Here is a 25,267-nt window from a genome sequence, read left to right on the forward strand (position 1 = left end):
TGGCCAGGATAGAGGGAGTTCTATGTATACTGAAGTGATAGAGAGCTCACACACAAATCCACTGCTGGGTCTTGGAACTGGAAGGCGTCTGAATTCAGCCTTCTCGTTTTACAGCTGTGGAAACTGATGCCCAGAGAGGGAGATGCCTTAGCCAAGGTCACACAGCGAGACACAGGTAGAGCTGGATTTGGAAGCAGCATCCTAATGCATAAAGCTGTGCTCCTCCCCATACCAGGCTGCCTCCTGGGCTGGACCCCCTTGGGTTCTGCACTGAGTCCATCCACACTCATCCTTTTGGGTTGAGCAGGTGGTTGAGCAAGGCACTGGGCCAGGAACTGGGCATACAGAGAATGGGGAGGGCAGCACCTGCCAGGACTGGCTAACCCAAGAGGCAAAATGATCACACCTCAGGGCCCCAGGAGAGCATGAGCATCAAGAATAGAGAACGAGAACATACAGCTTTGATGAACTTCTCCAGAATCTTGCAATCAGAAATTCTGCAAAGAAGCTTTTAAAACTGCATACCCCTGTTAAGTTTTGTGTTTTCAGAATAGGAGTGTTTTCATTTTCAGTTTCATCTGGGGAGGGGGCACAGTAAGTTTTTCAATGCCTGCTAAGGGGATAGACCTCTTAGAGTCAATGACAACACAGGTCACTCCACGTGTGCTCTAGAATGCTAGGGAGGCTTTGAGAGCCCAGAGAGAGCGACTAACTCCACTTGGAAGGGTGAAGTGTTGCTGTCAAGGCCTCACAGAGGCGGAGATGCTGGACGTCCCCAAGGTGGAGGGGAGAGGACCCTGGGCCCACGCCAAGGCTACCTTCTGCCCAGCTCTCCTGCCTCTGAGCCCCCTGCCCTGCCCAGGAAAGTGTGAGCGCCTGTCAGGCATCCATGTGTGCCACCTGCAGCTTCAAATGCCAGAACATGGATATTTATAACCCAGAAGGAAGAAGAAAGCCCCACCATTGCCTCTACACCCTGTTAACTGGGGGCATGTGTTGGCCTTTCACGGTTCACCTGCTTCCTGCGTGTCTCTGAACACAGAGATTTCACACTGTGACTGCATTTCCCACTGCTTGTCCTGGCTTGCAGCAGCCAGCCGACAGGCTACAGGCTGCAGAGAAGCTGGCAAGGAGAGAAAAACAAAGCTGTTGAGGGATTTTTAAAATTACTTTACAATTTTATTATTTTTAGCTGAATTCATTTTTTTTTTTTTTTTTTTTGAGACAATATCTTACTCTGTTGCCCAGGCTGGAGTGTAGTGGCGCAATCACAGCGCATTGCAGCCTCAACTTCCCATGCTCAAGCAATCCTCCTGCCTCAGTCTCTCCAGTATCTGGGACTACAGGCGCGCACCACCACATCTGGCTAATTTTTGTATTTTTTGTAGAGATGGAGTCTCACTATATTTCCCAGACTGGAATTCCTAGACTCAAGCTATCTGCCCACCTCAGCCTCCCAAAGTGCTGGGATTACAGGTGTGAGGCACCATGCCCGGCAGGGAGATCCCTTTAAAGGACAACCCCAAGCAGGCTGACCTCAGCAGGGGCCACTTCAAATACAGAGTACGTTGCACCCTCTGCCCTGCCCAATGCAGCTGCTTCTCTTGGCTATGTCACTGTCACCTTTAGACTTTCCAAGTGCAAAGCAACTACCAGTCCTCTGGCCTTCAAGTTCCAGGGACACATATCAGGCTCTCCACATGATCCCCTGAAGACCCTCCTACATTATTGACTCATTGAACAAACATCTACTGAGTGTTGGCCATGTGCCCCAGGCCCTATTCTAGGCACTTAAGGAAACTTCAGAAAACAAAATAGATGCCCCTGTGGTGCTTATGTTCCAGCAACAAGGGTCAAACATGTGGAATGAATCCAAATGCCCATCAGTGATAGACTGGATAAAGAAAATGTGGCACATATACACCATGGAATACTATGCAACCATAAAAAGGAATGAGATCATGTCCTTTGCAGGGACTTAGATGAAGCTGGAAACCATCATTCTCAGCAAACTAACACAGGAACAGAAAACCAAACACTGCATGTTCTCACTCATAAGTGGGAGCTGAACAATGAGAACCACATGGACACAGGGAGGGGGACAACGCACACCGGGGCCTGGTTTGGGGGGCGAGGGGAGGAAGAGCATCAGGATACATAGCTAATGCATGCGGGGCTTAATACCTAGGTGACGGGTTGATAGGTGCAGCAAACCACCATGGCACACATTTACCTATGTAACAAATCTGCACATTCTGCACATGTATCCCAGAACTTAAAGTAAAATAATAAAGAAAAGAGTCAGACGATAAACACTAAGCACACAGCCACTGACAGAGTGTGTTGGCAAGGTGATCTGTGCAGTGGGGAGAGGAAAAGCAGGGCAGGAAAATAGGCTCAGGACGACAGAGGTGGGGTTTGCAGTTTCAGAGTGTGGCCCGGGCAGGCCACGCTACTCAATAAGAAACTAACATCTCACACAGAGACTTGAAGGAGGCAGGTGACTGAACCAAGCAGCTGCCTGGAACAGCCTGAGCTCAGGGAAGAGTTGCTGGGGCCTTGAGCAGTGAGAGGAGATGGATTTGGGGGACCTGAGGAGGGACTGGCTTCAGATGGGCACGTGGAAAGTAGAATTGGTTTTGTTTAATTTTTAAGCAATGTGCCTGCCTTGAAGTATAAGGAAAGAAAGACCAGGGCTTGGCCCTGCAATCTGCCCCTGGTTGTAGTTTTTGGCACAGCTGTCAGGAGCAGGGTGGCACTGACCCAGTGTGCATGGCTGCAGCTCATCACAGGTCTATGATTCTGGGGCTTTCTGGTCTGCTGGCCTCTCAGGAACCCTTTTTCCTGCAGGAGGGGAACACGGCCCTTCATCTGGCTGCTGGTCGGGGCCATATGGCTGTGCTGCAGCGACTTGTGGACATCGGGCTGGACCTGGAGGAGCAGAATGCGGTGAGTCACCACCTGGGGGATGGCGAGATGCATGACCCTTGCTTGCTGTCTGCCTTTGAGGAACCCCCACCAATCCATGGTGCAGTCTAAAGCCAGGAGGCTGAGGGCATGATTTCAAATGAGAGCCCACCAGGGAAAGACAAGCAGCAGCACTGAACTCCAGGCTTAATGGTGGCACTTGGCAGGACAGATCACCAAATAAGTGAGACACAGAGTGTGTGTTCAAAGAAGGGAGACATCGCCAGGATGGTGAGGGAGGGCTTGCTGGAGTAGGAGGAAACAGACAGAGCGGGAGGGGTGTGGAACGTGAGCAGAGATGTGGAGCCAGGAGTGGCTATGCCATGTGTGTGCTCCACAAAGTGAGGACTTCAGGGGTGGGGCTCATGGGATCACAAACAAGAAAGCTCATTTTTCCCAGGGGCAGGGCCGTGGAGAGCTCAAGGGGCCCTGGGGCCAAGGCACAAGGGGCATCCTCTCACGGTGGGATTGGGGGTCACTTGGGTGGGCCTCCCCACCATCCTCATTGCTCTACTTATGTGTTGCAGGAAGGTCTGACTGCCCTGCATGTGGCTGCTGGAGGGACCCACCCTGACTGTGTGCGGCTTCTCCTCAGGGCTGGGAGCACCGTGAATGCGCTCACCCAGGTAGCCAGGCCCTCCCAAGACTGCGGTCTGCTCTTGTCTGCTGAGCCATAGCCGTGTCGGCAGTAATGGCCACAGTGATTCCTGAACCCTGAGTGAACAGAGGCTTCGAGGCAGCAGGCCAGGTTCTGATCTTGGCTTCTCCACTGCTGAGCCCTGTGACCCGGAGCAGGTTACTTAACCTCTCTGAGCCTTGTTTCCCAATTATAAAGTGGGATGACATTTACTTTTTTACATTATTGTGAGGATTAAATATCTAACACAGTGCCCAGGACATAATAGGGCCCAACACCTCAACACCTCAACACCTGTTAGTGTTTTTTTGGTTTTTCTTTTGAGATGGGTCTTACTCTGTCACCCAGGCTGGAGTGCAATGGTGTGATCTTGGCTCACTGCAACCTCCGCCTCCTGGGTTCAAGCAGTTTTCCTGCCTCAGCCTCCCAAGTAGCTGGGACTACAGGTGTGTACCACCACGCCCGGCTAATTTTTGTATTTTTTTGGTAGAGATGGGGTTTCACCATGTTGGCCAGGCTGGTCTTGAACTCCTGACCTCAAGTGATCCGCCCGCCTCAGCCTTCCAAAGTGCTGGGATTATAGGTGGGAGCCATTGCACCTGGCCCTGTTAGTGTCTTCTATTTGTTGAGCTCTTGATAGTTTACAAAGCCCCTTCATAACTGTTACCTCAGGAAAATTCCACCCATTTTGCAGATGAGAAAACTGGAGCTTTGAGGGCATTTTCGCAGGATCACAAGCTAGTATGAGGCAAAGTTGAGTCTCAAAAGCCTGTTCCCCTGACTCCAGAGCTCCCACCCACTGATGAAGCTTTCCCCTGACAGAGCTGGGGCTTGGGGTATGGCCCCGGATGAACCTCTTCTCTTTCTCCCCATTGTACTCATCAATTCTGCCAGTAGAAATTCTCCTCTATGACCTGGAAAGTGGGGTTGTGGCCTTTCTTTAGGTAGTGAGTTGGTGTTTTTGCTTTGCTTTTTATTTTTGTATCAGTGACAAATAACTTTTTTGGTGGTTGAATGGCTTCAGGTTCTGGAATTCTTGCTTTGTTCTAAATGTCAATGGTATAGCAAAAATATTAATAATAAATAAAACAATATAAATAATAGCAAAAATACACAGGCAGTTCAAAAACAGAGAATTAAAATGTTATGACAAAAAATATTTATTTCCCTACTGCTTAATTTGACTGGCTTTGAAAAAAAAGGCTGGGCAAGGTGGCTCATGCTTGTAACGCAGCACTCTGGGAGCCAAAGCTGGAAGATTGCTTGAGCCCGGGAGTTTGAGGCTGCAGTGAGCTATGATTGCACCACTGTACTCCAACCTGGGCGACAGAGTGAGACCCTGTCTCAAGAAAAAAAAAGAGAGAGACTGGGAAGGTTGCACCCAGCTGCGTGGCCACTGGGTGGGGGGCTGGAGCTGCTCATCATGCCAGGACTTGGGCTTCAGCCTCAGCTTGCGGTTTCTGGCAGAGGCCACATTCCCACCCCTCCCAGAATGTCGTGCTGCAGGGTCTCGGAGGAGGTGCCAAGCGCACGGTGACTGCATTTCCTATTGGGAGATGGACTGAGTCCCACACACCCCAGGTACTCAGTTGGGACTTTAGCAGGGTGGCTAGCTAGTCCTGGTTTGCCCCATACTGTCCTGATTTTAAAATGGAAAGTCCCACATCTCAAGAACTCCTCAATCCTGGGCAAACTGAGACAGTGGGTCACCCTAGTGGGGCCTGTCTGGTATGTGCCTTGTGCAAGGTGATGATTGGGCTGGGCTGGGCTCTGACTGAAAGAGAGCACTTTGAGGCCCACCGAGACCAAGCCTCCATTCTGGCCCTGCCAGGATCCTGTTTGGATGCACCAAGACCAGCTTGTGTTGGGCAGTGCATGCTGGGTGGAGTTTGCTCTGTGTTGGCAAATCTTACTTGTCTTCCTCTTTAAAAACCACCTCCTGGCCAGGCGTGGTGGCTCACGCCTGTAATCCCAGCACTTTGGGAGGCCGAGACTGGTGAATCACAAGATCAGGAGTTCAAGACCAGCCTGGCTAACACGGTGAAACCCCATCTCCACTAAAAATATAAAAATTAGCTGGGCGTGGTGGTGGGTGCCTGTAATCCCAGCTACTCGGGAGGCTGAGGCAGGAGAATTGCTTCAACCTGGGAGGTGGAGGTTGCAGTGAGCCAAGATTGTGCCACTGTACTCCAGCCTGGGTGACAGAGTGAGACTCTGTCTCGGGAAAAAAAAAGAAAACCACCTCCTTAGAGTCAATCAACTGCATGTCTTTACCAGCCATAGACTTGGGCAGGCTTTGGTCTACATTCTTGCATTTGTGATAGGAGGTGAGGAAAAGACTGAGACCATAGTGAGTTCCTTTTACTGGTCACCAGGCCTGGGAAAGTCATTGATTTTTCCAGCCTCAGTTTAATGGGGATAATACTCCCAGCGGACACTCAGATGGAAAAATGAATCTCAAAGAGCTTTGCAAACCTCAGTAGGAGGGGGCCTTGTGATATTGCATTGATGCCTGTTTCCTTCTAGAAAAACCTGAGCTGCCTTCACTATGCAGCCCTCAGTGGCTCGGAGGATGTGTCTCGGGTCCTCATCCACGCAGGAGGCTGCACCAACGTGGCTGATCATGTAAGCGTGGGTGCGAGGGTTGAAGGGGGTCTCCATTGCAAAGCCTTCCATGAGCACACTGATGAAGCACAAGGAGAAACGGAAACATCGGATACTTGGGGTTGGGGTGTGGACCAGGAGCAGGGGAGCCGGCAGCACTTAGGAGAGTGAAATACTGTTGTAGCTGTAATAGGATTAGAAACCAAGCTTGCAATTCCTCTGAACTGAACTATCAGCTCCTGTTCTCTGCTCATTTATGCACTGGGGCTTTTTTTTTTTTTTTGACCGAGTCTTGCTCTGTTGCCCTGGCTGGAGTGCAGTGGTGCAATCTCGGTTCACTGCAGCTTCTGCCTCCCAGGTTCAAGCAATTTTCCTGCCTCAGCCTCCTGAATAGCAGCTGGAACTAAAGGCACACACCACCACGCCTGGCTAATTTTTTTTGTATTTTTGGTAGAAAAATACATGGGGTTTCACCATGTTGGCCAGGCTGGTCATGAACTCCTGAGTCAAGTGATTCGCCTGCCTCAGCCTCCCAAAGTGCTGGGATTACAGGCATGAGTCACTGTGCCAAACCTAGGCATTGGGTTTTACTATTTATCTTTTATGTTGCCTATCTGTCCACTTAATTGTTAATCTTCTTCCTGTTATACATTTGGTCCACACACAGGAACTGTATAATCTTTTGGTTAAAACACAGCCTTTGGGAGTGCAGTGCTTCACACCTGTAATCCCAGCACTATGGGAGGCTGAGGCTAGAGTATTGCTTGAGCTCAGGACTTCAAGACCAGCCTGGGTAATCTAGGGAGATCCCATCTCTACAAAATTTTTTTGAAAAACTGACTGGTCGTGGTGGTGTACATAGGTAGTCCTAGCTACTTGGGAGGCTGAGGCAAGAGGACTGCTTGAGCCCAGGAGGTTGAGGCCACAGTGAGCCATGATCACACTACTGCACTCCAGCCTGGGCAACAGAGTGAGATTCTGTCTCAAAAAAAAAAAAAAAAAAAAAAATGGGCTCGGCATGGTGGCGTGAGCCTGTAATCCCAGCACTTTGGGAGGCCAAGGTAAGCAGATTGCTTGAGGCTGGGAGTTCGAGACCAGCCTGGGCAACATGGCGAAACCCCATCTCTACAAAAAATATAGAAAATTAGCCAGGTGTGGCTGGGTGCGGTGACTTACACCTGTAATCCCAGCACTTTTGGAGGCCAAGGCTGGCGGATCATGAAGTCAGGAGGTCGAGACCATCCTGGCTAACACGGTGAAACCCTGTCTCTACTAAAAATACAAAAAATTAGCCAGGCGTGGTGGCAGGCACCTGTAGTCCCAGCTACTTGGGAGGCTGAGGCAGGAGAATCACTTAAACCCAGGAGGCAGAGCTTGCAGTGAGCCGAGATCACACCACTGCACTCCAGCCTGGGCGACAGAGTGAGACTCTGTCTTAAAAAAACAAAAACAAACAAACAAACAAAAGGCCGGGCGTGATGGCTCACGCCTGTAATCCCAGCAGTTTGGGAGGCCGAGGCGGGTGGTCACGAAGTCAGGAGATCAAGAGCATCCTGGCTAACATGGTGAAACCCCGTCTCTACTAAAAACACAAAAAAATTATCCGGGCGTGGTGGTGGGAGCCAGCAGTACCAGCTACTCGGGAGGCTGAGGCAGGAGAATGGCGTGAACCCAGGAAGTGGAGCTTGCAGTGAGCCGAGATTGTGCTGCTGCACTCCAGCCTGGGCGACAGAGCACGACTCTGCCTCAAAAAAAAAAAAAAAAAAAAAGAGAGAGAAAGAAAGAAAGAAAGAAAATTAGTCAGGCATAGTGGTGTATCCCTGTAATCCCAGCTACTTGAGAGGCTGAGGCGCAAGAATCACTTGAACCTGGGAGGCAGAAGTTGCAGTGAGCTGAGATCGCTCCACTGTATTCCAGCCTGGGCAACAGAGTGAGACTGTCTCAAAAAAAAAAAAAAAAAAAAAGTAGTGGGAGTTTCAAATGGTAACTATCTTTCTAGAAGGCAAGTTGACAATAACTATCAAGCTGAATTAAATAATTAAAATTTAAAAATGACAGGCTTTGGTGTTAGGCCTAGCTTTGTATGCTGGCACTAGAAACTGAATAACCTTGGGCAAGCTACTTTGACCTTTTTGGGCCCGTTTCCTTACCTATAAGTACTATTATTATTCCTATTATATAAACAAGGAAACATCTATGGTTTATATCAGAAAGGGATCATTTCTTATAACTAAAACAAGTACTATATTTAAACTTATTATAGAAACAGTATTACACAATTCATCGGAATATAGAGAAGAAAGGCATCCTTGATTCCAAAGCCCTAGTAAAGCAAGGACTTTTTTTTAATGCCCTCCCAGTTTTCCCTGTGTAAAGAGTATCACCTCCAGCTAGAAAGAATTCAGGCTAAATGCTTACTTGTTTCTGCCCATTAAGACACCAGAATCCTGATGCCAGCCCAGTGGTCAAACTATGAAGTTTTCCTGTTACCCACATTGAGTATGTTGTTTTCCTTTTCATTTCAGCTGTTTTCGCTGCCTATTTATTTATTTAATTGTGTCACTTTTATTTGTTGTATTTGCGTTGTTTTTAATACCAAAAGTAACTTGCTGGTAGTAACACTGTCAAAAGACACATTCATAACAAGTGAAGGTGTTGCCAGGTGCAGTGGCTCACACCTGTAATCCCAACACTTTGGAAGGCTGAGGTGGGAGGATTGCTTGAGTCCAGGAGTTCGAGACCAGCCTGGGCAGCATAGTAAGACCCCATATCTACAAAAAATTTAAAAATCAGCCGGGTGTGGTGGTGGATGCCTACTTATAGTCCCAGATCCTCTGGGGGCTGAAGTTTAAGGATCACTTGAGCCGAGGAGGTTGAGGCTGCAGTGAGTTGTGATCACACCACTGCACTCCAGACTGGGTAACAGAGTGAGATCTTATCTCTAAAAAAAATTAAAATTTAAAAAAAAAGTCCCACAAATCATTACAAAGTTAAAAAACAAACAACACAAGAGAAAAATGGCCAAAGGTTATGAAGAAAAATTTGGTAGAAAAGGAAACACAGAGGATTCTTAAGAGAAATGCAGGCCGGGCCCAGTGGCACATGCCTGTAATCCCAGCACTTTGGGAGGCCGAGGCGGGCGGATCATGAGGTCAGGAGATTGAGACCATCCTGGCTAACTCGGTGAAACCCCGTCTCTACTAAAAAATATCAAAAATTAGCTGGGCGTGGTGGTGGGCGCCTGTAGTCCCAGCTACTCGGGAGGCTGAGGCAGGAGAATGGCGTGAACCCGGGAGGCGGAGCTTGCAGTGAGCTGAGATCGTGCCATTGCACTCCAGCCTGAGCGACAGAGCGAGACTTCATCTCAAAAAAAAAAAAAAAAAAAAAAGAGAAATGCAAATTAATGCTACATGGAGATACAATTCTTCACTCATTAGGTTGGCAAAAATCCAAAAGTTTTGCCAAGCGGGTTGACAAAGCTGTAGGGAAATAGGCACCTTCATATATTACTGGAAAGAGTAGAAATTGGTACAATCTGTTCAGAGGGCAATTTATCAATATGTATAAAACATACAAATACATGTGCCCTTTGACTCAACAAATCTAGGAATTTATTGTACAGACATACTTCCACATGTATGGAATGAAAATATGTACAAGGTTTTTGCTGCACTATCATTTGTAATAGCAAAATATTGAAACCCATGTTTAGGAGACAATGTAATAAATTATGTCCCATCCCTGCAATGGAATACTGTGTAACTATAAAAAAGAATGAGGACTGCTGGGTGGCACGGTGGCTCACGCCTATAATCCCAGCACTTTGGGAGGCCAAGGCAGGCGGATCATGAGGTCATGAGTTCGAGACCAGCCTGGCCAACATGGTGAAACCCCATCTCTACTAAGTGCAAAAAATTAGCCGGGCGTGGTAGCGCACGCCTGTAGTCCCAGCTACTCAGGAGGCTGAGGCAGAAGAATCGCTTGAACCCAGGAAGCAGAGGTTTCAGTGAGCCGAGATTGTGCCACTGTACTCCAGCCTGGGTGACAGAGTGAGATTCCATCTCAAAAAATAAATAAATAAAAATAAATAAATAAAAATAAAAATAAATAAAAAATAACGAGGACAGTTATCAAAATATGTACTTGTATGGAAAGACCTTAAAGATATAGTTATGTGAACAAAGCAGGGTGCAAATTCTCTACTACAAGGAAACAGGATTCTTTGGGAAAATGGCTAAGTCTAGGACTAGGGCAGGGAATACTAACATATAGGGTGAGTCTGGAGCATCTTGTAGTGCCAGAAAGTAAAGGCGTACTGGCGGGTGCCTGTAGTCCCAGCTACTCGGGAGGCTGAGGCAGGAGAATGGCGTGAACCCGGGAGGCAGAGCTTGCAGTGAGCCGAGATCACGTCACTGCACTCCAGCCTGGGTGACAGAGGAAGACTCCATCTCAAAAAAAAAAAAAAAAAAAAAAAAAAGAAGAAAATATGTCCAACTGATTTTTATTGAAGATGCAAAAGCAATTCAGTGGAGGAAGGTTTGATAGCCTTTTCAAAAAATGGTACTGAAGCAACTGTACATCCACAGGCAAAAAAATGAGCCTCAACTAAAATCTCACACCTTATACAAAATTAACTCAAAATGGATCACAGACTTAAATGTAAAACTATAAAGCTTTTAGAAAAAATATAAAGAGGGCTGGGCGCGGTGGCTCAAGCCTGTAATCCCAGCACTTTGGGAGGCCGAGACAGGCGGATCACGAGGTCAGGAGATCGAGACCATCCTGGCTAACACGGTGAAACCCCATCTCTACTAAAAAATACAAAAAAAATTAGCCGGGCGAGGTGGCAGGCGCCTGTAATCCCAGCTATTCGGGAGGCTGAGGCGTGAACCTGGGAGGCAGAGCTTGCAGTGAGCTGAGATCCAGCCACTGCACTCCAGCCTGGGCAACAGAGCAAGACTCTGTCTCAAAAAAAAAAAAAAATATATATATATATATATAAGGAGGAAAATTTTTGGATCTAGGGTTGGGCCAAAGAGTTCTTAGACTTGACATCAAAAACATGATCCATAGGAGCAAAAATTTGATTAATTGGACCTCATTAAAATTTTTTGTGAGCAAAAGATCCTTTTGCTCTGCAAAGGATCTGTTAAGAGGATGAAAAAACAAGCTACGGACCAAGAGAGAAGATTTGCAAATCACGTGTCTTACAAAGGCTAGTGTGTAGAGTATATAAAGAGCTCTCAAAACTCAAGGTAAAAAAAAAAATGGGCTAAAGACATCAATAGACATTTCACTGAAGAGGATATACAGATGGCAAATAAGCACATGAAAAGATGTTTAACAGCATTAGCTATTAGGGAAGTGTAATATGATATACTATGATATACTACTTTTTGAGATATACTGCATTTTGAGAAATACATTATGATATACTACTTTTCAGAATGCTTAAAATTAACAAATTATGACAAAAATATTTGACAGATGGGAGAGAGCTTTAGGTAAGAGGATGGTCTCCACCGTGCACGGTGGGGATAGAATGATAGATAGATAGATAGATAGATAGATAGATAGATAGATAGATTTTTTTTTTTTTTTTTTTTTTTTTTTTAGACATAGTCTCGCCCTGTCGCCCAGGCTGGAGTGCAGTGGCGTGATCTCAGATTACTGCAAGCTCCGCCTCCCGGGTTCACACTATTTTCCTGCCTCAGCCTCCTGACTAGCTGGGACTATAGGCGCCCGCCACCAATCCCGGCTAATTTTTTGTAATTTTTTTTTTAGTAGAGATTGGGTTTCACCGTGTTAGCCAGGATGGTCTCAATCTCTTGACCTTGTGATCCACCTGCCTCCACCTCCCAAAGTGCTGGGATTACAGGCGCGAGCCACTGCGCCCAGCCTAGATAGGTAGATTTTTTAGAGACAAGGTCTCACGCTGTTGCCCAGGTTGGATTGCAGTGATAGGATCATGGCTCGCTGCAGTCTCGTCCTCTTGGGCTCAAGCAATCCTCCTGCCTCAGCCTCCCAGGTAGCTGGGACTAAGGTGTGCACCAGTATGCTCAGCTAATTTTGTTTTAAATTTCTTGTAGAGACAGGGTCCCACTATGTTATCCAGGCTGATCTCGAACTCCTGGGCTCAAGTGCTCCTCCCACCTTAGTCTCCCAAAGTACTGGGATTACGGGTGTGAGCTACCACACCTGGCCTTGCCATTTCTTTATGTCTTCTTTTATATCCCTAAGTGATGTTATATAGCTTTGGTTTACCTTTGTCTTATTCATTTCTAATTATATCCTTCATAATTAGTTTATTTTTTTGGCTGTCATTGTGACTAGAATATCTTTTTTAAAATTTTATGTCATTTCTCGTAAGCATTCAATACAAGAATGCTACTGAAGAGTATTTTTGTCTTCTATATGATTTTATTCTACTAGGATTTTTGGTGGGGAAAGGTGTCCTAGTCCATTTTGTGTTGCTATAACTGAATACTATAGACTGGGTGACATAAAGAATAGAGATTTATTTAGCTCATGGTTCTAGAGGCTGGGAAGTCCTAGAACATGGTACTAGCCTCTTGTAAGGGACTTCCTGCTGTGTTGTGACATGATGGAAGGCATCACACGGTAAGACAGAGCAACTGTGCAAGCTCTGTGTAAATATACAATTACATGTCTCAAATAATTTTTTGTTCAAACCTTCTTTTTTTTTTTTTTTTTTTGAGAGGGAGTCTCGCTCTGTCACCCAGGCTGGAGTGCAGTGGCCGGATCTCAGCTCACTGCAAGCTCCGCCTCCCGGGTTTACGACATTCTCCTGCCTCAGCCTCCCGAATAGCTGGGACTAGAGGCGCCCGCCACCTCGCCTGGCTAGTTTTTTGTATTTTTTAGTAGAGACGAGGTTTCACTGGGTTAGCCAGGATGGTCTCGATCTCCTGACCTCGTGATCCGCCCGTCTCAGCCTCCCAAAGTGCTGGGATTACAGGCTTGAGCCACCGCGCCCGGCCCAAATCTTCTAATATTGATAACACTCCATACCCACTGGCCTAAATTAGTAATGGCAATAATGGGCATTTTTGTTTTATGTGTGTGTGTATTCTGTTCTGTAACCCTTTTATAGCTCAATATATGAAGATGTTTTCCACAATAAGTATTAGTTTCTAATATCAATTGTATTGGCCTTGTATTATTCCACAGTATGTGTGTCACTATATCACCTAGAGAGGAGGGAGTATCCCCTCTTTGTCATTTACTCAGGGGGCCATAGGAGACTATTGAGGATGGTGTCTTCCACTGTTGAAGGAGAGTTGAACTTGGAGTGAGGTATCTTTTCTGGTCCCAGCTGGCTCTCTCATTCATTCATTTTCTACACAAATAGTTATCAGGTACTAGGTACCTAGGTACTGGGGGTGGGGACGCAGTGGGAGTAGAAAGTCCAATAAGACATAGTTCTTATTAGCTATGTATCCTTGGGTAAGTGACTTAAGTTTTCTGAACTTCAGTGTTTCTGTTTGTAAGATGAAGATACTAATAAGAACACCATCCCTATATACTTCCTAGGTTGATGTGTGGATTAAATGAGATGTCAGAGAATCTTCAGGTATTGTTGCTAGGAGGGACCATGACAAACCTCACTTGCCAGATGAAGAGTAGCAGAGAAGGGAAATGACTTGCCTGAGGTCACATAGTGAGTTCCTGACATAGCAGGGTCTCACCCTTGGGTCTTCAGACTCTCACCCATCTGGAGGATCAGTTTGGAGCTCCAGGAATTCAAGCTTTGGGACCTTAATTGCCTAAGGCCATCCATGTCAGCCAAGAAGCTAAAAGGGCCAAACCCAGAAGCACTATACCCTTCCCTCCTCCTGTCCCCAGCACCAGCCTGGAGCTGGGCAGTCCTGGGAGGGACTCGTCGATTGATCCGTGTATCTCCTCCCACAGCAGGGTGCCTCTCCTCTGCACCTCGCTGTGAGGCACAACTTCCCTGCCTTGGTCCAGCTCCTCATCAACTCTGACAGTGACTTGAATGCCATGGACAATGTAAGTGGCTACAGAGACCTTCCGGGCCCCAGGGAGCTTCTGGAAACCCTCCCAGGCTGGCAGGCTTGGCTGTGGTCTCCCAGCATGGCCCAGAGTTGAGGAATTGCTTTTTTTTTTTTTTTTTTTTTTAGCTTTTAAAAGGTAATTTAAATAGTTGTTGAAGGGAATATCATTTTGTTCATCATTCCCCTCTTTTGAACATTTTGGGTGTTCCCAAGTTTTGGCCATGATCTATAACATTGCAGTGAATATCTTTTTACATTCAACCTTTTCCTTTCATTGTTTTTTTTCCTTAGGGAAAATTCCCAGGGCAGGGGTGACTGAGGCAGTCTTGTGTAAAAAGAGGCCTCTGGGCTGGGCGCCGTGGCTCATGCCTGTAATCCCAGCACTTTGGGAGGCCGAGATGGGCGGATCATGAGGTCAGGAGATCGAGACCATCCTGGCTAACACGGTGAAACCCCGTCTCTACTAAAAAAAACACAAAAAATTAGCCGGGCGTGGTGGTGGGCACCTGTAGTCCCAGCTACTCGGGAGGCTGAGGCAGGAGAATGGCGTGAACCCGGGAGGCGGAGCTTGCAGTGAGCTGAGATAAAGCCACTGCACTCCAGCCTGGGCGACAGGGCAAGACTCCGTCTCAAAAAAAAAAAAAAAAAAAAAAAAAAAAAAGAGAGGCCTCTGAGTCCTGAAGCTGTGATCAGTAAAGAGCCCTTTTAAATCCTGTCCCCACAATCTACCCACCAACCACATAATTCTCAGTACCAGCAAGGGCATGGCTCACAGAGCCACTGGGAGTCGAAAGCAGTTTGGCAGAATATATCATATACCTTTAAATAATATGTATGAGCACTGCTGGGAACTGAGCCTTGAGAAACATATTAAAAGTTCATGCACAGAGATATTCACTGCAGTATTATTTATCAGTCTTCACTTTGAAAATGGCCTCAATATTTAATAATAGGGAAGTGGTTAGGTAAATTATGGCACAGACACAAATAGGCTATTATGGAGTTATCAAAAATGGTGTTTATCAGAGTTTACAGTACACAAAAAGTGTCATGTTGGGGTAAAAAAAAAAAGATGTAAAATGTACATATAGGATGATCTCATGTATGTAAAACCAATAAACTAAAAACGTTCTGCATTAAAGAAAAGACTAGAAGAAATATACTAGGATGATTGTGGGGGTTGACTTAGGGTGGCAGGCCACCCCATGTGCTTTTCACTTACCTATTCCCTTGGCTTCTCCCCTAGAGGCAGCAGACACCCCTTCACCTGGCTGCAGAGCACGCCTGGCAGGACATAGCAGAGATGCTCCTCATTGCTGGGGTTGACTTAAACCTGAGAGATAAGGTACCTCTGCTTACAACCCATCTCGCTTCAGGCTTTCATGGCTCCCCCTTTGCCAGAGACCCTGCTTCAAATGCCCCCTCCCTCCTCCCTCTCAGGGTGTTCAAGGACTGCCATCCTTTCTATACCAGCCCAAATGCAACCTCCTCCAGGAAGCCTTCCTGACCACCTTCTCCTCTCTCTACTAAGGTCCCTCAGCCTTGGCCCACCCCTCTCTGGTATAGGCCTGTGAAATGATTGCTTTCTCCTTTATGGCCCCCATCAGACTGTGACCTCCTGAGTCGCCTGGTAGGGTTGGGGAGTAGAAGTACTGCCCACAGTACTGTCCAACAACCCCCACATGTGGGACCGGGTTTGGGGAAGCTTCTCAGCTCACTGTGACAGCTATTTCCGCAGGTGCTAGTGGTCTCAGAAGAGCCGAAGACTTGGTATGAGGCTGGGAGGTCACAGGCGTATGGGGAGAAGGGCACCTGCACATGTGACTCAGCGAGGCCAGCCTGGGATGGTGTGGGGTAGAGCTGGCGGCCAGGATCAGATCCTGAAGCTGGACCTAAGAGGGGGCTCCCTGCTTTGAGCTAGGCACCAGGGCAGCTGGCCAGATGGGAAGGGGAGCTTCCCATTTCACTGCAGGTCTGTGGAGGTAACCGTCTGGGAGGCCTAGAGAAAAGGAGGCCTGACGGGAGGTGGACAAAAGTGACATGATAAACCCAAGCCCTCAGGCCGGGCGCGGTGGCTCACGCCTGTAATCCCAGCACTTTGGGAGGCGGAGGCGGGCGGATCACGAGGTCAGGAGATCGAGACCATTCTGGCTAACACGGTGAAACCCTGTCTCTACTAAAAATACAAAAAATTTAGCTGGATGTGGTGGGGCGCCTGTAGTTCCAGCTACTCGGGAGGCTGAGGCAGGAGAATGGCGTGAACCCGGGAGGTGGAGCTTGCCATGAGCCGAGATCATGCCACTGCACTCCAGCCCAGGCGACACAGCAAGACTCCGTATCAAAAAAACAAAACAAAACAAAACCCCACCAAGCCACCATCTCTGGGCTCTGGTTTCTTCATCTGAAAAGTGGGTGGGAACCCCTATTTCACAGGGGATGTTGAAGAGTTAATGAGGGCTGAGTTTCATAAGCTCTAAAGCTTCCTAATTTCTAAAGAAACATAAGAGATGGTCATTGGAATTATGTATTGCTATTGCTTTATTCTATTTGTGACTTTTCCATATCCCCATCATGCCCAGAAAACCAGAAAACCTTTCTGCTCTCAGTGTAGACTGCTGGAAAGCACTTCTTGTGGGCAGGAGGGTTTGTGCTCAGTGCTAGAGGCCCTTTTGTATCCCTTCTGTAGAAACTCTGGCTTCTCTTCTTGCCTCTTAATTGCAGCAGGGAAAAACCGCCCTGGCAGTGGCCACCCGCAGCAACCATGTCAGCCTGGTGGACATGATCATAAAAGCTGATCGTTTCTACAGATGGGAGAAGGTACGGAGGCCTCACGCTTGATCTTTCCTCATTGGAAAGGGAGTGATTTTGGCTCCAGATGAAGCTGGCTTTGAATTCCAGCCCTGACCAATTCTGGGTCCCTCAGGCTCCAAGTAGGTGATAATCACCACCTTGTATGCTACCACAGTTGTTTGTGAGGATCTGGTGATGGGCAAGTGTCCAAACATGCTGAAACAAGGCAGACTGAGGTCCATGCCAGCGTGGAGATATTGCTGGACACTGCTGTGGCGTCCAGCTGACGAATGCATGCATGCGTGAATGCATATGGACGTGTGAAAAAGAGATGGCAGGTGGTTCCATCTCATGCCATCTCCAGGTGATTGAACTGCTGCTTGGGATGTTATGCTCAGGCAACTTTCTGAGTCAGAAGTAAGTGTGCTGGGATTGATTAGCAATGTCTCCTGTGGACTTGGGACAGAGGAGTGGCAGAATGTTGCTATTCCAGTTAGCAAATGGAGGTAGGGAGTTTTCTGGTGTCCTTGGGGGTTGTTTTTATATACAGAAAATAATTTTGCATTTACCTCAGTTTTCAAAGTTAATACAGACGGTCCCCAATTACAATGGTTCAGCTTATGACTTTTCTACTTTATGATGGCACAAAAGCGATACACATTAAGTAGAAACCGTACTTTCAGTACCCGTATAGCCATGCTGTTTGTCACTTCAATATAATATTCAATAAATGACATGAGATATTCAGCACTTTATTATAAAATTGGCTTTGTGTTAGATGATTTGCTCCACTCTAAGCTACGGTAAGTGTACTGAGCACATGTAAGGTAGGCTAAGCTAAACTACGATAGTCTGTAGGTTAGGTAGATTAAATGCATTTTCAACTTTTATGATATATATATTATTTATTTATTTTTTGAGACAGAGTCTCACTCTGTCACCCAGGCTGGAGTGCAGTGGCGCGATCTCCACTCGCTGTAACCTCCGCCTCCTGGGTTCAAGCGACTCTCCTGCCTCAGCCTCCCAAGTAGCTGAGACTACAGGCACGTGCCACCATGCCCGGCTAATTTTTTTTGTATTTTTGGTAGAGACGGGGTTTCACTATGTTGGCCAGGATGGTCTCGATCTCCTGACCTTGTGATCCGCCCACCTCAGCCTCCCAAACTGCTGGGTTTACAGGCGTGAGCCACCGCGCCCGGCCAATTTATGATATTTTTATCAAGACATAACGCCATCATAAGTTGAGGGGCATCTGTATTGAATCTGCTAAATTACACATTTAAAAACCTAGTTTTGGCCGGGCGCGGTGACTCAAGCCTGTAATCCCAGCACTTTGGGAGGCCGAGACGGGCGGATCACGAGGTTAGGAGATCGAGACCATCCTGGCTAACACGGTGAAACCCCGTCTCTACTAAAAATACAAAAAAAAAAAACTAGCCGGGCGAGGTGGCGGGCGCCTGTAGTCCCAGCTACTCTGGAGGCTGAGGCAGGAGAATGGCTTAAACCCGGGAGACGGAGCTTGCAGTGAGCTGAGATCCGGCCACTGCACTCCAGCTCGGGCTAGAGAGCAAGACTCCGTCTCAAAAAAATAAAAAATAAAAAAAAATAAAAACCTAGTTTTTTCTTAAACTTTAAAATTAATTTGATAAATCTTATTATTCTATCTATACAACTAGTAAATTTTTCCAGTCAGTTTCAGGGAAATCTTTTGAGTAATGTTGGGTCCTGTGTTTAAACTTAGTCAAACTACCTTAAACACTGAAACTGAATAAATAAACTTAATATAACAGATTTTCTTTTTTCTTTTTTTTTTTTTTTGAGATGGAGTCTTGCTCTGTCCCCCAGGCTGGAGTGCAGTGGCCGGATCTCAGCTCACTGCAAGCTCCGCCTCCCGGGTTCACGCCATTCTCCTGCCTCAGCCTCCCAAGTAGCTGGGACTACAGGCGCCCGCCACTTCACCCGGCTAGGTTTTTGTATTTTTTAGTAGAGACAGGGTTTCACCGTGTTAGCCAGGATGGTCTCGATCTCCTGACCTCATGATCCGCCCGTCTCGGCCTCCCAAAGTGCTGGGATTACAGGCTTGAGCCACCGCGCGCGGCCAGATTTTCTTTTTAAGCACTTCAAATGCTTCTTAAATTCTTAAATTATCCTAATAAGACCATTAACTAAAACTAGAAATAATCTCAAATATCTTAAACATTCCAGTGTGGTTTACAAACTTAGTAAACTCTTATCCCTTTTAAATAAAAATCACTGTTTCAAAATCAATTGGTAGATAAATTTCAGTAGGAATCATAAGATGTTCTCCCACTGATACGCTAGATTTCCTTAAACATTACGACCCCTTTACATACAACAGATTATTCCTAAATATAATCCCAAAATGTGAATACTGAGGGTTAGACTAACTGATTCATCTCTGTGCTGAGTACTAAGCCACTTCAGGCTTTACAGGTCCCCACCACGAAGGCAGTGGCTGCATGTCAGAATCACAAATCCCCCCTGGACCCCCAGGCCAATGCAGGTAGAATCTCTGAGGTGGGGGCCACACATCAGTGGTTCTTAAAGTTCCCAGATGGTCTCAGTGTGCAGATGGGGCTGAAAACACTGCCCCAGGGGACCAGTTTTTAATACCCCAGGTGAGAACCAAGCTTCACCTCACAGTGATTGCCAGAGACTGCTGACCATGACGTAAGTTTTGGAATTGCAGACACCAGGGTGATTTTTTTCACCCTGAACTTAACAACCAGAACTCTGCATCCATTCCCTTTAGAGGGCCTTAGGCTTCTGTGGGTGGCCTTCATTTATGCTATGATAGAATTCTTTTGTAACCTCTAATTTCATTGCCTGCTTTGCTAGAAAGGATTTTGTAATCCTACCCTTTACTGCCTATTGTGATTCAGCAAATCTGATGCCTGCCCTGCCTGGTTTTGGCCAGAGCTTCGGAGTACTTCTGCCGACACCCATGCTCTAAGAACACAGGAAAGAGCAGGTGACCAGAGAATTTTGGAAAGGCTCCCCGGAAGTGGCACATGGGTGGTCTTTTGACTATGACAATGAGGTTGAGGGGCAGGAAGGTGAGCAGAGGAATTCCGGGTGGAAGAACAGTGGGAGCAGCTTGGGTTCCAGAGGTCAACGCAAGGCATGGAGTGAGAAACCAGAAGAGAGGACGTTAAGCCCCTGGCCTTGCTGACTCCAGCTCCCAGGCTCCCCAGCAGAGGTGGTAGGAGGGTCATAGGGGCCTCGGCTCAGCATTGTCCCTGTCTGGGATCGTGAGGGAGAGCTTCTGCACTTTTGGGATCTGCCCCACAGGACCACCTTTCATGCAGGGACCTCAGTGACCCCTCTGGGAAGAGCTTGTCCTTTAAGCAGGACCATCGGCAGGAAACACAGCAGCTCCGTTCTGTGCTGTGGCGGCTGGCCTCCAGGCATCTGCAGCCCCGTGAGTGGAAGAAGCTGGCATATTCCTGGGATTTCACGGAGGCGCATGTCTATGCCATCGAACAACAGTGGACAGGTAGCACCTTGCCTCTCCTCCCTCCAAGCAACCAGTGGGCGGAGGGGTGGGGCACCTGAAATGTGTTCAGCTTTCTGTGCTGCTGGGGAAAGAGCCTGTGCAACCCACAGCCTGGTCCCAGCACACCTGGTGCTCTGTCCCTCCTCCAGGCCTCCGCACAGGGTGCACACTCTGCCTCTCCCTCCCCATTGATTGTGAATTTACATTCTTCACCAATCAGCCCAAACCGATACCCACTGTTTACACCTAAACTAAACCATTGTTGGTAAAAAGAAGAGGGTCTGCTGTTATCACTATTACTCAACATCTATATGGAAATTTTGGCCCTGGCACTAAGGTATGAAAAGGAAATAGAAATAAGGAGTGTAAATATTGTAAAGGAAGAGAAAGACTTATTAATTTCAGATGGAATATTTAATATACATAGGACATCCAGAGGAATCAACTAAAAAAAATCTTAGAATTAATCAAATAATTCAAGGAAATGGCTAAATATAGAAAATATACTAACACCACAGAACTCCTATGAACCATTGTTAAATGGGCAAAAAGTATATATAGAGAATCTTTTAAAAGAGACTCTATTTACAATGGTGTGTGTGTTTCATCTGGAAAACCTAAAAGACAAATACAGATGACACATATGAATAAAACAATAATGGTTCAACTCTAAAAGATGATTTGTGTAAACGGAATGACTTCTGTATTTGTGGCAAGAAAAAGTATCATACAGATACCAGTTTTCCCCAATTAGATTAAAAATTGGATCTAATTTTAATCAAAATAGGAGGTTTTTGAAACTTGATTGAAGTATTCTACAATTTGAAAGAATAAACAGGGACGTAAAAGTGAACATTCTGGGGGAAAACAATAAAGGGGATCTAACTCCAGCAGACTCAGCCTTTTATAAAGCCAAATTAAAATTACAAAAAGAGATACCTGGATCAGGCATGGTGGCTCACGTCTATAATCCCAGCACTCTGGGAGGCCTAGGTGGGGGATCACCTAAAGTTAGGAGTTCGAGACCAGCCTGGCCAAAATGGTGAAGTCCCGTCTCTACTAAAAATACAAAAATTAGCCGGGCATGGTAGTGGGCTCCTGTAATCCCAGCTACTCGAGAGGCTGAGGCGTGAGAATCACTTGAACCCGGGAGGCAGAGTTTGCAGTGAGCTGAGATCACACCACTACACTCCAGCCTGAGGGATAGAGTTAGACTCTGTCTCCCAAAGAGAAAAAAAAAAGAGATTCCTGACACAAAAATATGCAAATTGATCAGTGGAATAGAGCAGAGTTCAAAAGTAAACGCTGCTGCAGATAAGAACTTTCACATATGATAAAGAAGCACTTGTACATTACAGTGGTGGGGGCAAATGGTGTTGAGACCGCTGGGTCAAGCGGAAGTGCCACTACACCAAGGGCAGCACCGTGAGGACATGCCTGCTGAGGGCCCCAAGAGGGACATGGAAGGTCAGAGGGGCAAATGGAGTGACCTGGACCTGATGGGTGTGGCCCAGCATCTATCTGTTTCCCCAGCACAGGAGAGCCAGCTGAATCACAGCCAGCCAAATAGCATGTTAACCCCATGCCGTGTGGGCAATTATTTTCCAAACATGGTTGTATGTTGGAACCACCTAGGAAACTTTAAAACCATTAAATGCCTAGACTGCACCCAGACCCAGGTACATGAGAATCTCTGGGGGTGACATGGGCCCTAGGTGTTTCCAAGGAGCAGCTGAGTCTCAGAACCACCAATGCAGAGGAAAGAGCATGGCCAGCTCTGTCTCTGTCTAAGCTGTATTCTCATCTGTAAATTAGGACCACTATCATGCAAGACACAGATTATTTTGAGCAGCCAGAGAGGTGAAGTGTACAGTTTGTGCATCATGGTACTACAACGATGAATGTCAATTCTTTCTCCATTCAGAGTGACACCAACAGAGTGTATAGTGGGTGTTCAGGAGAAGGCCTGGGGCTGGGGAGGTTCTAGAGACCAAGACACAAACCCTTCCCCCTCCATCTGAGAGGCTGCTCCTCCACTCCCCTTACCCATCTCCAGGCTGAGCTTGGCTGGAGCATGGAGAAGGGCCTTGGAGGCTTTTGGCCTCTTTCCCACATGGGCATGTTCAGGAGGCAGTGCAGGGTGGCATAGACAGGCGTTCTGGTCAAGTGGCCCCATTGGCTCTTTCTCCCTCTCTCCTCCCTCACTGTCCTCAGGCACCAAGAGCTATCAGGAGCACGGCCACCGAATGCTGCTCATTTGGCTGCATGGCGTGTCTACAGCTGGTGAGAACCCCAGCAAAGCACTGTTCGAGGGCCTTGTGACCATTGGCAGGAGGGACCTGGCTGGTAAGAGCGTACTCTGCTGGGTTTCTTCTCAGGAGCTGGGTGGCCCCCACTGGAATGCAGCAGGGCCCTCCAAGGGCTGCTCAGACAAGAATGCTGTGGTGCTGGCTCTGGGCCTTCCAGATTCCTACCCCTAGCTCTGCCCCCTTTTCCCTTGGGCAAACTACAGTGCCTCCTGACCCTGGTGTTGGCCCAAACTGAACCCTATGATGCCCCGGAGCCAGTGATGCTGTCCAGAATCTCTTGCTTACCAGCCTTCTATACCTTGATTTTTTTTTTCCATTTTGGAATAAGCCACCTTCGGACTTCTTTTTCACAAACATTAAGACATGGGAGCCAAAACTGACTTAATATGAGTTGAACCAGTTAAGTCAGGTCAAATAAACCTTCTGAGGTCATCACAACTTATTTGAGTATGCCAATTTCAAAAGCCTGATTTGGGATTCAGAGTGTTCCGTGGAATCATCAGACAAGCAGGATAGAAGGTTCTAGTACTAACCCTTCATTAAAAACAAAATCAGCTCATGATGAAAAGCCTTAAACGCTGTGATACCCACTGACGTGGTACATGATGGGGCAACCACAGAATGGAGCACTAGGCCGTCACTGACAGTTGTGAAGGCTCCATTAGTTATGAGGCAACAAAGAAAACCAATCCTGACATATTTCTAGCATATTGCTAGGGAAATATTTCTAGCATATTATTGAGGGAAAAAAGGAAAGGACCTCCCCCCATAGCTGCTATAAGCCAGGTGGAAAAGCTAAGAGTCATTTCAGGGTAGAGGGATTAGCGACGCTACCTTTCTTTCCCCAAAATGTTCTTAAATATAGTTGTTGCATCTTCTTTTAACACAAACTCTGGTAGGCAATTAAAACATAAAACCAGTCCTGTGAGGCAGAGCTTAGGCAACAGAGGAAATAAGATTCTTGTTTTTAACAGAAAACATCAGGAAGAAAGCAAACGCAGCCCCAAGTGCCCCCAGGAGGTGCACAGCCATGTAACCGGGGGGGCCAGACCTTCAGGCACATGGGACCTCAGCATGTGGAGCCACCTGAACAGAAGATGACCATCATTTAAGGGCTTTTTAAAAAATCACTGTTAATGGACCTCCGACTGATTCTACTGAAATGCACGGTCATGCAGAGCCCAGCAGGCAAATGTTTGTACAATGATCTTTTTCATGAGGATGGGTCCAAGGGCCTGTTTCAGGTTTTGTGGGTAATCCTGTCCCACAGGTATGGTCCTTTGGAGCTCTTGGAGTTCTTGGCACACTTTCTTCTTCTTCTTCTTCTTTTTTTCTTTTGAGACAGAGTCTCACTCTGTCGCCAGGCTGGAGTGCAGTGGTGCGATCTTGGCTCACTACAACCCCCGCCTCCCAGGTTCACGCCATTCTTCTGCCTCAGCCTCCCGAGTAGCTGGGACTACAGGCGCCCACCACCACACCCGGCTAATTTTTTTGTATTTTTAGTAGAGACGGGGTTTCACTGTGTTAGCCAGGATGGTCTCGATCTCCTGACCTCGTGATCTTCCCCAGGGATGGGGCGTTCCATCTTCTGCCCTGTCCGGGAGAGTAGCCGCTTGCCACCTGAGGCTGTCGTGCACCTGAAATGTTGGCTAGAGGGACTGAGAAGCTGAAATTTCTTATTTCTCATTATTTGAAATTGTAGGCACCCATGGCAAGTGGCATCCATGGTGCTTGGCTTTGAGGTGCCAGGCAAGCACAGCTTGTTGTGGGGCTCGGCTACACCAGCAGGGGGATGTGTTTCTGGGGAAATGTGGCTCTGGAAGCTTCACGGTTTCCTAGAATGTGGAAAATATATCTGCGCAGGATAGAAATCCTGCCCAGAGGCTGTTTCTGTCTCATTTGAGCTCTCTTTCATGTGGCAGAGCTGGCTGTGGCCAGTTTAGGAGCCTACATTTGAGAAAAGCTTACCTCAAAGTTCTGCATTGAGCCTGAGACTGGAAAGGAGATAGAATAAAACAGCTGACAGGGGCTTTGGCGGTCACACATGCCTGATGGGGTGCACAGGGCCACCGTCTCTGAAAGGTAATTTGGCATTATCTGTCCACAATATACTTTTATCCATTGGTCCAACAATCCTAGTCCTAGGAATTTGTCCTACATATAAACCTGTATGCATACAAAATGACAGACATACAAGGTTATTACTTTGAAAAAGCAAAAGATTGGAAACAAACCAAGTGACTGGCTACAGGGGACTGGTGAAATAGAATATGTTCCATCCACACAATGGAATTCTGTTCAGCAGTAAAAGGATGTTGTTGTTATGGAAAGAGCTCCAGGATAAATTAAATGGAAAAAAAAAAACACCAAGATACAGGTACATTAAACAGAAGGAAATTGGTTCAGAGGA

The 25,267-nt window shown here is 47.0% G+C and overlaps 1 protein-coding gene across 1 annotated transcript in view; it reads left to right on the plus strand.

Moving 5' to 3' along the window:
- ANKDD1A (ankyrin repeat and death domain containing 1A) overlaps positions 1-25,267 on the plus strand; it is a 42,155-nt gene extending 16,888 nt beyond the window's left edge. Inside the window, exons 7-15 of the mRNA XM_008016271.3 lie at positions 2,851-2,949; positions 3,495-3,593; positions 6,131-6,229; positions 14,138-14,236; positions 15,488-15,586; positions 16,963-17,058; positions 20,344-20,548; positions 22,763-22,894; positions 23,832-25,267. Coding sequence (XP_008014462.3) covers positions 2,851-2,949; positions 3,495-3,593; positions 6,131-6,229; positions 14,138-14,236; positions 15,488-15,586; positions 16,963-17,058; positions 20,344-20,548; positions 22,763-22,894; positions 23,832-23,893 — 990 coding nt within the window. The 3' untranslated portion in view covers positions 23,894-25,267. The remainder of the gene's footprint in view (positions 1-2,850; positions 2,950-3,494; positions 3,594-6,130; positions 6,230-14,137; positions 14,237-15,487; positions 15,587-16,962; positions 17,059-20,343; positions 20,549-22,762; positions 22,895-23,831) is intronic.

Source organism: Chlorocebus sabaeus, chromosome 26 (assembly GCF_047675955.1).
Source record: "Chlorocebus sabaeus isolate Y175 chromosome 26, mChlSab1.0.hap1, whole genome shotgun sequence".
NCBI classification, from domain to species: domain Eukaryota; kingdom Metazoa; phylum Chordata; class Mammalia; order Primates; family Cercopithecidae; genus Chlorocebus; species Chlorocebus sabaeus.